The sequence below is a fragment of the Octopus sinensis genome, unplaced genomic scaffold (genome assembly GCF_006345805.1).
Source record: "Octopus sinensis unplaced genomic scaffold, ASM634580v1 Contig10832, whole genome shotgun sequence".
In the NCBI taxonomy this organism is placed as follows: domain Eukaryota; kingdom Metazoa; phylum Mollusca; class Cephalopoda; order Octopoda; family Octopodidae; genus Octopus; species Octopus sinensis.
Window position 1 is genome coordinate 46,143 of NW_021832226.1, and position 12,900 is coordinate 59,042.

General features: G+C 37.9%; 2 protein-coding genes and 1 non-coding gene across 3 annotated transcripts; 1 reads left to right on the forward strand and 2 right to left on the reverse strand.

The window, feature by feature from the left end:
• Positions 1 to 2,500: 2,500 nt before the first annotated feature.
• On the reverse strand, positions 2,501 to 2,572 carry Trnam-cau. Its single transcript has one exon. It is a non-coding gene; the product is annotated as a tRNA-Met (tRNA).
• A 435-nt stretch (positions 2,573 to 3,007) lies between these two features.
• LOC115228591 (EH domain-containing protein 2-like) lies at positions 3,008 to 4,555 on the forward strand. The gene is made up of 2 exons (XM_029799150.1): positions 3,008 to 3,588; positions 4,084 to 4,555. The coding sequence occupies exons 1-2, from the start codon at positions 3,008 to 3,010 to the stop codon at positions 4,553 to 4,555; spliced, it is 1,053 nt and encodes a 350-aa protein (XP_029655010.1).
• Positions 4,556 to 6,415: 1,860 nt separating this feature from the next.
• On the reverse strand, positions 6,416 to 10,118 carry LOC115228592 (nucleolin-like). Its single transcript, XM_029799151.1, has 4 exons — positions 10,076 to 10,118; positions 7,779 to 7,853; positions 7,237 to 7,647; positions 6,416 to 6,654 (listed from the first exon to the last, which is right to left on the reverse strand). The coding sequence occupies exons 1-4, from the start codon at positions 10,116 to 10,118 to the stop codon at positions 6,416 to 6,418; spliced, it is 768 nt and encodes a 255-aa protein (XP_029655011.1).
• Positions 10,119 to 12,900: the final 2,782 nt, after the last annotated feature.

Consider the following 12,900-nt stretch of genomic DNA (forward strand, 5'->3'; position numbering starts at 1 on the left):
CAAAAAGATTTAATTAATTACCTTATTAAGCTGACCGTTTTTTTCTCAGCTTCGTTTTTCCTCCTTCGGTTATCTATTAAAAAATTATTTTGAATAATATAAAAAGTTTAGGAAAAGAGGCATACCGAAAATAAATTCTATCTTTACGAAAAACTCAAGTAAATAGTTAATATTTTTACGCAAATTCTTCTGATTGCGCTGTCAATTGGTGGTAAATTGTGTTAATGGTTGTGCTAATGTGGTTTCAACTATCAAAGTGTTTTTCAAAATCTGTTAATTGCAACACTCTATTCAAGGTCGTGCGTCAATTGGTGGTAATTGTGTTAATGATTGTGCTAATGTGGTTTCAACTATCAAAGTGGTTTTTCAAAATCTGTTAATTGCAACTCTATTCAAAGTCGTGCAATCTGTGATTGCACATTCTGTCAAAGTCAAATATGATAATAGCTTTAATTTTGATTCATGGTCGATAATGATATATGCATTTAATTTTAAGAGAAAAAACATAGGATGAATTGAATTTCTTTATCGCGAATAATTGGGAGTTCATCATTGTTAATATTCTCGCTGTCGTTTTCATCAAGGATATTCTTAATACGTGAGATTTTTGCCTTGAAGGTTTTAATGGACCTCATCATGAATGTCGAGGACATTCGCGTTGTTCATTTTAATCAAAATGCAGAAATAATTTTTTGATTTTTTTGGGGAAAGGTTTTAAGGACTTCATCATGTAAGTCGAGGACATTGTAGTTGTTCATTTTAACCAAAATGCAGAAAATTTTTTTTTAATTTTTTTTGGGGGGAAGGTTTTAAGGACTTCATCATGTAAGTTGAGGACATTGTAGTTGTTCATTTAACCAAAATGCAGAAAATTTTTTTTTAATTTTTTTTGGGGGGAAGGTTTTAAGGACTTCATCATGTAAGTCGAGGACATTGTAGTTGTTCATTTTAACCAAAATGCAGAAAATTTTTTTTAATTTTTTTTGGGGGGGAAGGTTTTAAGGACTTCATCATGTAAGTTGAGGACATTGTAGTTGTTCATTTTAACCAAAATGCAGAAAAATTTTTTTTAATTTTTTTGGGGGGGAAGGTTTTAAGGACTTCATCATGTAAGTCGAGGACATTGTAGTTTTTCATTTTAACCAAAATGCAGAATTTTTTTTTAATTTTTTTTGGGGGGAAGGTTTTAAGGACTTCATCATGTAAGTCGAGGACATTGTAGTTGTTCATTTTAACCAAAATGCAGAAAATTTTTTTTTAATTTTTTTGGGGGGAAGGTTTTAAGGACCTCATCATGTAAGTCGAGGACATCGTATTGCCAATTTGAAGTTGGTGTGCACACACAGACAGACAGACACACACCATACCATTTTATTATTAAGATAAGGCTACGAAAAACCAAATAAACCCATTTACCAAGGAAAATTGGCCCCCTTAAAAATGATAGCCAGTTCCTGAGCAGTGCTTGGTTGGAATGTAACCTTTGTAGAAATCTGGCTGCAGCCTGGACGACAAATCTGCGAGAATCGAGGTCTGCTTGCACCTTTACCTGCCAGTTTTGGCTACACCTTCTTCTCTTGTCCTAGCAAATTTGAACGCTCCTTGAGCTAAACGAGATTATCCAATGGTTTCTCAAAATGCTGGATTTCACTTTCAACTGGACCATGGCAAGATTTTTGCCAAGGAAAGCAAAAAACGCAATTGGATGCTCATTTTTTAGAGGAGAGTTTCTGGAATTCCTTTTCCGTCCAGAAAATGAATTATTGTTCAAAATCCTAGAGCCCTATCTGAACGGATTTAGGGAGAAAATGTAAAAAATACGCTCGAATCACGAAAGTCAGAGTATTTAACCTCCTTGCTAGCAAAACGTCGGAAATTCAGGGACCTCCATTTTAAAGAGTGCAAAAAAACAGCTTTAAGTAATTTCCTGAATTAATGAACTTAGGAGAAAGGTCTAATCTCAAAAATCTGCAAAAAAAAATATCCAATTTCGCAAAGAAATTTAGAAACAATCTGATTGTAGAATAAATAATTCAATCATATATTTAAAGAGTTGTTCCGTTTGATTTGATAAAAACGGAAAAAATTGAGTAGGAAGATACTCACAAACGTTCAACTCAGAATAGTCTTGCAATCTGTACATGAAGCCAATAAATATTGCAATAGTGGTCATATTTGTTTCTAAAATTTCCTTTGAGATCGTCTGGAACACAATACCTTTTTTGCGAGTGTGCGTTTTAAAAACGCTGGTACCGATCTCTATCAAAAGTGTTCTTTCTTCTCACCTATTAGACCGCTCGTCTCTAACGCCAGAACAAATTACACACTGCTAAGAGTAGTTTACTTTGATTTTTTTGAGCTCAAACAAAAGAACGGCCATTTCCGGTAGCCATCGCCAAAAAACTCAAAGGGCATTAACTAAAATTTTTATGAGCAACAAAATTGTATTAATAATGAATAAAGATAATATTAATATGAAAATAAGTTAATTGATTAAATTTAGCGGAACGAGGTTTCGATCCTCGGACCTCTGGGTTATGGGCCCAGCGCGCTCCCACTGCGCCATTCCGCTGAGTTTTATTTTTGTAGAATTTATTATTTAAGATTTTAGTTATAGTTTTCGTCAATAAAGTGTTTCCTATTTTTTTCTATAACAGGATGTAAATCTTCCAGAATAATTATATATTATATGAATCATAAGGACAACTTTAATAAGAAATTTTTCATCGTTTATCAGTAATTAATAATTATTTAATAATCGAGTTATTCAGTTTGTAAAATTTTGTTTTATGATAATATCTTCGGAATGTGCATAAATAGAAATAAAACATTTCTTATTTTGGATTTTAACATTTGTTTTTAATATAAAATCAAATTTACTGCTAAAATAAAGCTTAGAATTCAACCTATGGTGTTCGCTGCAGACAAAATTTCAAATCTTCTGCAAACTCTTTCAGTCCCTTTCAACAAAACTATTCGTCCTATAGAGGCTTCCTCGGGATTTAACATGCACTGTATGGGAACTATCAGTTCAACACATCTTGAACAAAAACCTTCAGTCCTCTTCATGGGTTCCTACTCTTCTGGAAAGACATCTGCAATAAAATACTTACTTCAAATTGATATTGCCGAACTTCGAGTTGGTCCCGAACCAACAACAGATATATTCCATGTTCTGACATATGGAGAGAAACAAGTCACTGTTGGCGGAATAATTCTGATGAATGATCCACATTTTGGCTTCCAGAATTTTTTTCCTCATAATAAAGATATTGCCCGCCAATTTCAGTTGACGCGGATCAACAATATGTGTCTGAAAGCCATGGACATAATCGACAGTCCCGGATTTCTTAGTGGGGACAACATGGATGTACATCGAGGATACGATCTCCCAGGAGTATTAACAGAGTTGGCCACGAGAACAACCAGGATTTATATGATGATGGACGTTTTCAAAGTCGATTTCTCCTCTGAATGTAAAGATACGTTAAGACAAATGAGACCTATGCTGGGGAAGATGAGATTAATTTTCAATAAGGCAGACTATATTGATGAAGTAAATTTGATGCGCCTTTATGGAGCTTTCATGTATCATTCAGGTAAATTTGTTATTTGATATCAAAGGAATGACATTTGGGGCCCCGGAAGTTCCTCGTGTTTTTATCTGCTCTTTATGGGATAAACCCTATAAACACGACCCCTATAGAGACTTGTTTGACAAAGAAAAGCTCGAGTTGATGAATGATTTACAAAAATTACCAGTATACCATTACCCACATATAATGGGTAATTTAATTGTGCGTCTGAACTGCTTTTTGGTAAAGTTTAGGAAATTACATGTAGAGATATTTGGTGACAATTAAACAATTTAAGAAAGTAATTCCAGTTTTCAAAAAAGAGAAAAAGAAAGAGGAAATACTTCTAAATTTTAAAAACTTCTACAATGATGTTTTGATTGAAGAAGAAATAGTTACAGGTGATTCCATAGTCTACAACCAAATTTTCGAAGCTGTGGTTAGTTTTGAGCAAATTTGAGTAGTAGAAAGTTTTAGATGTAAATAATCTTCCTGCCACCTGCAACAGAAAAAGTATTGACGCGGTCAAATTTCTATTAAAAAATGTTGTTCCAAACGTATTGGGGAAACTCAACGCCATTCTCAACGAGTTTGATCAAGATAAAATAGAAGGTGGGGTTTTTGGAATTGTTAATGCTTCAAACAAACTGATTGAGAAAGAAGTGGAAAATAGTCTGTGTATTACAGCAGAACATATTGAAAAAGCAGACAAAATCTTCGCTACATTCCAGATAGTGGATGGAAGAGCTGATTCAGCACAAATCAAGCCGATTATGATGGAATCTAAACTGCCTTATGAGTCATTGGCGAAGATTTGGGAGCTTTCTTGCAATACGTTCGACGGGAAAATGGATATTTTTGAATGGAGAATAGCCAGTTTCCTTATTTTCCATTTGACGAATGGAAATGTTCTTCCGGCTACACTACCAGTGAATTTAAGAGCATCTTCAATGCGTTCTGAAGCAGATTCGGAAAATTAAACTAAACTAGCTTAAAATTAATATTATTCTATTTTAAATAAAACAAGAATAAACTTAATTTATAAATTTAGCGGAATAAGTTTTCAATCTTTAGTTCTATTAAATTTGCTTAACATAAAAATTTTTATTGAAAAACATTTCAATTATTACGAGAATTTATATTTAATTGTTAATTTACAGGTTGTTGATCACGACTAATTTAGAGGTAGAAAAAAATTAACAAATGAAAGATTCTGTCAATCTGATAAAATGACTTAAAAGGTTTAAAGATGAGATAAAGAATTTAACACAAATCATTTCAAACTTGTGACGACGATTAGAACCTGTGAAATCATTTTGTAATAATTTTTAAGTAGAATGTAAAATTTTTTTACCCAAAAACTATTCACGAACATATAGCATGAATGGTAAAGAAATTCCTCAATGATACCAAGAGCCTTGAAGATAACACCTCAAACAACTATTTATTAATCGTTTGTAACAAATTTCAAATTTCAGATGAAGATGTCGCTGTGGTGGAACTATGGACGAGTTTGAATTACATCCCCTCTCCTGCCTCCGTAGTCCAGGCCATGCGCCTCGCCACAGCAAAGTGAATGACATTGTGAGGAGTTCCTTCGAACCTGTCGGTTTGGACAGAGGTGACGGCAAACGCCCTGACGGCTTAACTACATTCCCCTTCGAGCAGGGAAAATCCCTTATATGGGATTCTACCTGGTGTGAGACATTCTCCAACGGGAACCTAGGAATGTCGGCCGTCAACCCAGGCTTCGCTTTCAATCGCGCTGAAGATCTCAAAATTCAGAAGTACGGTCACCTTTCTACTTTTGTTTTCATGCCCATCGCCATTGAGACTTCTGGGGGTTTTGGCCGCAAGTCGCTTTGTTTCCTACGCGGTTTGGGGAAAAGAATCGCCAAAAGGAGGGACGACCCGAAAGAGTCTTTTTGGCTTCTTCAACGCCTCTTCATTGCCGTAATCCGCGGGAACTGTTTTGCAATCCGCGAGGCTGGGAGGGCGCCCTAAACTGCGTAGTCTTAAACAATTTTTCTCCTTTTCTGACTGTCTTTTTCAATAAAAGTCAATTAAAAAAAATTCAGAATTTCCTTCGACCAATAATAATTATTATTTTACCACATTCCGTAGTGACATAAACAGAGAAGAGTTATATTCTTACACGTGCCACACATGACACGTACTTCTGTACCAACGATTTCCAGCTTCCGCGGTTTTGGGTCAGTATCCGAAGTTCGTCGAGATCATCACAGGTCTTCAGGGTTTTCTTTAAAAGCCTCAAGTAGTCTTGCAAAACAACCGGTAGGGTTGTTCTGGGTCGTCCTCGGAATTTTACGTCATCTGATAAGAAGTATTCTTCCATGGTCACGTAGAGAGGTGAAGTTGGATCCATCCTCAGGATGTGTCCAAATAGCCTCCAGAGACCATTGACGATGTCCCGGCTAATTGGCCCCGAGTTGCTGATCTTGTAAATAGTCGAGTTGCTGATTTTCTTCGGCCAGTGTAGGCAGTTCAGATAACAAAGCTAGTTTCTGTGAAAAGATATTTTTGTGCCACTTTGCTTTGGATAAGATCCACCTTAAACCTGAAATAGCATAGTTGGAGAACACACAACACCTCATTATTATTACTTTTAAGGCATCCAAAAAAGAAACTTAAGCTAACTAGTTTAGGTAACCCTGGCTTCCAAAGTGATAAAATTCTACTTGCACGCTATTCTAACTATCCTTTACTATGGATACCGACGTCTTTATGTGTAGAGGAATTCAATTGGATTAAAAAAATTTTTAAAAATGAACAAGTTTAACAACAATCGATCAAAAATTGAAAATTATAAAACTAAGAAATTATGAAAAGGTAGTTCTCTTTCCCCTTTCACCACCTCGAAAACCACGGCCTCGATCATTGCCACGGAAACTTCCTCCACGGCCTCGATCACCACCACGGAAACTTCCTCCACGTCCTCTATCACCGCCACGGAATCCACGTCCTTGACCTCCTCTAAAGCCTCCACGAAAACTGTCAGAATCTCCTCTGAAACCCCCTCTGAATCCACCTCGACCACCTCCAGTCGACAACCTCTGACCTAAAACATCAGAAAAGAATAATATAACTTGTAGCAAAATCAGTAGTAATATACCGACCATCAACCTCAAAAACAGACTCCATGGCCTTTTGGGCACTTTGTCGGGAAGGAAAGTCCACATAACCAAATCTATAATCAAAAAAGCCAAAAAAACCCCTTGGAATTGCCACTCTCTCTGTCATAGATTACTCTGGCAGAAGATGAATTTGGAAAAGCTGCTTGGAGTGACTCCATTGTTGTGTTATAGTCGAGATTTTTGACAAATAAGGTGGCATTCTCCCCTGTTGCCTCCTCCTCTTGTTGTTGTTCTTCATCCGGTACAATTATCGACAATTTCCTCCCTTTTAATAGACTTCCCACCAAATCAAGGGCATTTGGCAACATTCCTGTTCCCACCATAGCCGTGGCAGTTCTATATGACCTAATTTCGCCAGATAAACCTTTTCTGCTTTTTAATTCTAGATACATTGACTCCATTGGACTCAAAGAACATTTTGATGTCACTCACTGTTACGTCAGAACCCAGGTTCCCTATCATGACAGAGACAGGGGACTCTAAATATATATTTCAAAGTCACTAACCGTTGGGCACATCAGAATTTTCGTCATCACTTTCCTCTTCTTCACTTTCTTCGTCGTCCTGAAAAATGTTGCCAACTGCTGGAGTCCCCTTTTCTTCGTCAGATTCTTCTTCAAACTCATCGGTTTCATCCTCATCATTTTCTTGTAGATTTTTCTGAACGTTTCCGACAACATTTTCTTCTTCATCATCAGAATCATCCTCGCTGTCCGACTCTTCAGTTTTTTGTGGAGCATCCTCGACTTCCATATCAGAACTGTCCTCTTCTTCCTCAGAAGACTCCTCTGGTTTCGCTTGGATTGGGGTTTTGTCAATTTTGTACTGAGGTTCCTCATCACTTTCAGATTCCTCTGATGAAGAATCCTCTTTTTCTACAACTTGTTCGACCTTGGGTGTTTCTGGGATCAATTTCACTGTCGATGAATATTATTTAGTACTTTTTTTGCTGTTTTGATTAGTTAGGGGTGTGGTTTGCTTGTGTTTTTTTAAGTTCGTTTTTATGACTGGCATTTCCTCTATGGGTTGGTAAAATCGGTCTTAGTACCTTCTGAGGATTCACTTTCCTCGAGGACAACTGGTTCGGGGACTTTTTCTTTCTTTTCTTTAACAATTTGTTGGTCTATTAATATAATTGATTCATTAAATATTACTTTTAATTTTCTTCGACTTAACAACTTTCACCATCAGAGAACTAACGTGTATAATAACGTGAAATGATAATTTAATATCTTTTAGCTTTACCAAATATTCTTGCAAATAAAATATTTTAAATTGTAAATTATTAATAGTAATTGAAGTAAAGAAAAGGCTAGATGCTAACTAGAGTAGGTAAATGAAAGAGTAAACGAGAGCAAGGACTTTGCATTGCGAATTGAATGGCAGTTTCCACGGAAAACGGCGACCGAGTTTTGCTGAAAGAGCCAGCTTGTCTCTTTCCGGTTTTTTGTTTTCGAGAAAATTCTCCTACCAATGTCTGTGATGAGTTGAGTCGCGGTTTTGCCGACAATTCCTGAAGATTTGAAGACGAAAGTGGCAAATATTTTATATAGACATGTATTAGAAATGAATGATTTGAAAACATTTTATTTTATTGATATTTTTGTGATAAATATTTCCACGCAAATGGTTTTTATATTCCAAAATCGTTCAATAAAAAGTGACTAGAATTAATAATTTGTGGCCAAAAATAATATTCCTTGTATTGCTAATATCGATTCTTGGATGAAGTTCAAAATTTTTTTCAAAATACCAGGTTTTATGACAATAAAATTTTTTCATGTTATTTTTGAGATATTTTGAATTTAATTTTCTAGAAACAGTTTGAAAAATAAAATGTCACCGGTTTTTGCCTGGACCCGGCATCTGCTCGGGGGGCCAATACCGATGTGGTAGTAAAGTCGATACCAAAGGATTACACCCCCTTTCATGCAGAAAGAGCGTTGGCCGTGCACCCAGACATTCCGCCATCAACGATATCATTTTGGCTGCGTTCAAGCTGCTGGATTCCTCTCCGAACTGGAACCTGTTGTGCTTGACCGTGTAGACGGAAAACGTCCTGATGAAGTCGCAGTTTTTCCGTGGATTAATGGGAAATGCCTCGCGTGGAACTCCACGTGTATGAACACTTTCTCAAGGACGAATTTAGTCAACTCAGTCCAGAGTCTGCCGCTAAAAAAGCTGAAGAACTCAAAAATCTCGAAATACTCTAACTTGAAGGACAACGTGATCTTTTCCCCAATCTCCGTAAAAACATCCGGAGCCATGACCAACAAATCTCTGAAGCTTGTTGCGAGAATCGGGCAACTAATCTCCAGAAGAGGACGAGAGCCTCGGGAGAAGCAATCGCTGTTCCAAAGAATCTTCATTGCGATTCTAAGGGGTAACGTCTTCTCGATCATTTGTAGTTTTAAATCAAAACTACCTTAATCTTATTCCTAACATAAAATATTAAAGATATAACTCCTTTTCTTGTCATTTAGACCCACTGTGAGTTGTTTGTTTATGCACGGTATTATAGAATTTTGCCATCTCTGCTGATTTTCGTTCTTCGTCGAATGTGGGATGTGAGATAGAAATATTTTCAAAACCAAACTGTATTCTACAATATTTCATATTCCTTTTTGTGAAGGCATGAGGTTTCAAGCAAATGTAATTATACCATTACAAACGACCTACCTGTGAAAAATCTCAAAGAAAACCAGATGAATTTTAATCACATGTTTTCCGTCAATAGCCAATTTTAAAAGTATGCTTACAGCCATGAGTTGAAATTCAAAGGTGAACTTCAAAGATGAAATAGACAAGGGGCTCATAGGGCAGAAGTTTCGACAAACAGATCTGTTATAAAGGTAAATTGGAATTATTCGATTGATTTAAAAAATTCAAGGAAACCTTATTAAGACCTCAAAAAATTGACATAAAACCGATGGATTTTCAGAAGATTGACAAAAATGTGCGGAAAATTGTCACTGACAATCAGATTAACATGACACGAGATAACAAGAAAAGACTGTACTTAAAAGTAATACACTTATAGGGGAACTTGAATTTGTCGAGTTGAAATCTGAACAAATGTTGACCCAGTTTTTAAATGACGTAAAATAAAAGTCAGTATACTGGCTGTTAGGCACGATTGTAGAGTGTGTTAGTCAAAAATATAGTATCTAAACTTACTTAGAAATAGCGTTCAGACTCTAATGAAGATGCAAAATAAATTTTTGATAGAACGCATTAACAAGAAATCAATTCATTCTGTTTTATTCAATTGTCTGAGTGAGCCTGGAGTGTACACATCCAGCCCTGATAATGGTTAAGGCAACCAGAATTCCCTTAAAAACTGACTAAACTTTTGGTCCCGATTCACCTCATAGACCATCACTGCCATTTTATTTTCGATATACGGAATCTCTCCATTTCGAATACCGGCCGTATTTTGTAATCCCAATTTGAATTTTTTGGGCCATAAGCCGGCCTTTTGACATCAATCATTGATCCTATTAGCCGTCTTTAACCTTGAAATGCGAACAACGATAGATATATATTGCAAAAACTTGACAAAAAATCAAAAACTACCACAAAATCGATCAAGTTGCGAATTGTCTTTAAAGAAGAAAATTCAAATAATAAATCAATCGATACCATCCAAAAATTTATCTCTTAGATGCTATTCGGTGGATTAGCACAGCTTGGATGGACGTGAAATCAAACATCCTACTAATTTGCGTGGCACTCCAGTAAAAATATATGATATAAATGATAATCTTGAACAAATTTACTGTTCACACCCTTTATGAATAGACTAGTCGATCAAACAGTTTCAGTTTCTGTAGATAGTGACAGTGACTTGGATTCTGATAAGCAAACAGAGCCAAAACATGGGAAAATGTAAAGTTAATTTATTCGTGCGTGTCTATAGTTTACCAGGCGAGAGGCTATGGAACAATTAACACGCATAAATCTTCAACAAATGCTATACCAAAACTGCCACTTTTCTTGCACTCAAAAATTTGCATCACTCGATTTTGTCAATAGACTGATCTATTATTATTATTATTAGCACTTCCCGTAGGAACATAAACAAGGAAAGGAGAGAGTTATATTCCCACACGTGCCACACACGATACAATCTTCTTAACCATCGTTTGCCATCCTCTGCGGTTTTGTGCAAGCCATCGCAGTTCGTCCAAGTCCTCGCATTTTTTCAGGGTTTTGCCCACGTGTTTCAGATCGTGTTCCAGCGCAACCGGCAGTGTTGTGCGTGGACGTCCGCGAAACTTTGGGCTATCCGAGAGAAAGTACTCTTCCATGGCTTGGTAAGCAGGTGAGGACGGGTCCATTCTCAGGACGTCCGTCCGAAAAGCCTCCAGCGGCCATCTATGATGTCCTGGCTGACTGGCACCGAGTACTGAGTTTGTAGAGCGATGAGTTGTTAATTTTCTTAGGCCAATGCAGACCATTTAGGACGCGAAGCTGTTTTCTGTGAAACGAGTCAAGATTCTTTAGTTCGGTGTCAGAGATGCCCCATGTAGATGAGTTGTACAATAGTACCGGTTTGACAAAAGCGTTGTAGATTCTAGAGCGTAGTGATGGGTTCCCGGGGCAATATCGTAGCCAATCTTTCATGACGGATTTTAGAGCAACAGCGGCCAGTAGCTTTCTCCGCATGATGTCTTCTCGGTCTCCAAGCAGAGAGCCAAGCTTCTTCGAAAGTCTCCATTTTTCCATAGTTTGGGTATCCGAGCGTGATACATCGACCACGTCAGTCTTGTCCGTTGAGGTGGCGACGTACCTCTCTTGCACAATGTCTAAAACACACACAGTACAACCGGACAGGCTATCAATTCTATCCTTTAACGTTCGTGGACTCTGCCAGACCTGGAAACAACAAGCACTCTGTAATGACATGGATAAATATCGTGCGGACATCGGCTGTCTACAAGAGACCAAACAAAAATCTGGAATGGACCTAACCTATGGAGATTACCGAATGATCTTGCTACCCTCCGACTGCAGACACTATGGACAAGGTTTTGTGATTCACAAGAGGCTCGGTGTCAAACGCTGGTGGAGAATTACAGATAGGATTTCAGCAATCCAAGTACAAATCGGCGGTAAAGGCAGGCCCAATGCAGTCGCAACGGTCATTAACGTATACGCCCCGCACAGTGGCAGAATCGTCAACGCTCCTGAAGAAATCGATGAATTCTATGAGGTACTGACCCGGACATACCTATCCTTACAATCGTCTACCCTCCTGCTTGTCGTCGGCGACTGGAACGCCAAGGCTGGCATCCGTCGAGGCACTGAAACTTTTATTGGACGGAAGAGGGTATAGAAACCTCCCAGGAGCCCTATTGGCTAATTTCTGTAAAACACTCGGGCTATTCCTATGCAACACGGCCTTTGATCACCCTGCTCGGCACAAGTCTACCTGGACTGGCAGGAGACGTGGTGAAGACGGGAACTTTGTGTGTCGCCAAAGAGACACATGGCTTCTACAAGACTCTTGTTCTTACGGGGGCTTGGTCGTTGACAGTGACCACAAGATAGTCATCGGCAGATTCAATCTGAAGAAATTATATGTGCTGGATAAAACAAATCGTCAATTCCCTCATAAATCGGACAGATACCTGACAGAAAAACTGGCTCCCTCACTATCGACTCGAAACCTCTATAAATCATCCATCGATGAATCCCTTAAAAACATGGAAACTGGACTTATGCCTTCAGCCGCTTGGAAGGCAATGTCAGCCAACATTCACTCGGCGGCAAATAAATATGTTGGAAAGCAGCCAAAAAATACGCACTTTATCGGGCTGTGTCACCCGGATGCTCTTGCCTTGTCAGTTGTGCAAAAGGAGCTTAAGCTGAGGACTGAGAACACCAAAGATATGGATACCAAACTCGCACTGAAAGGCCGGCGTGCTGCCATCCAAAAACAAATAAAGACCCTAAACCTCCAATATGGCCGGGATATCCTGGCTTCCCGTCTTGGAGAACTGGAAGCCCTCAAAGATAATGCACGCACGTTTATGGCTTTACGGTTGCTTAAGAGGAAGAAAAACTGCCCCAAACTTCGACTCCAAACCAGTAATGGGGTTCAAATATCTGACCCGGGAGAACAGGTGGGAGTCATTGCGGACTATTTTGAACAACGATTTAACGCT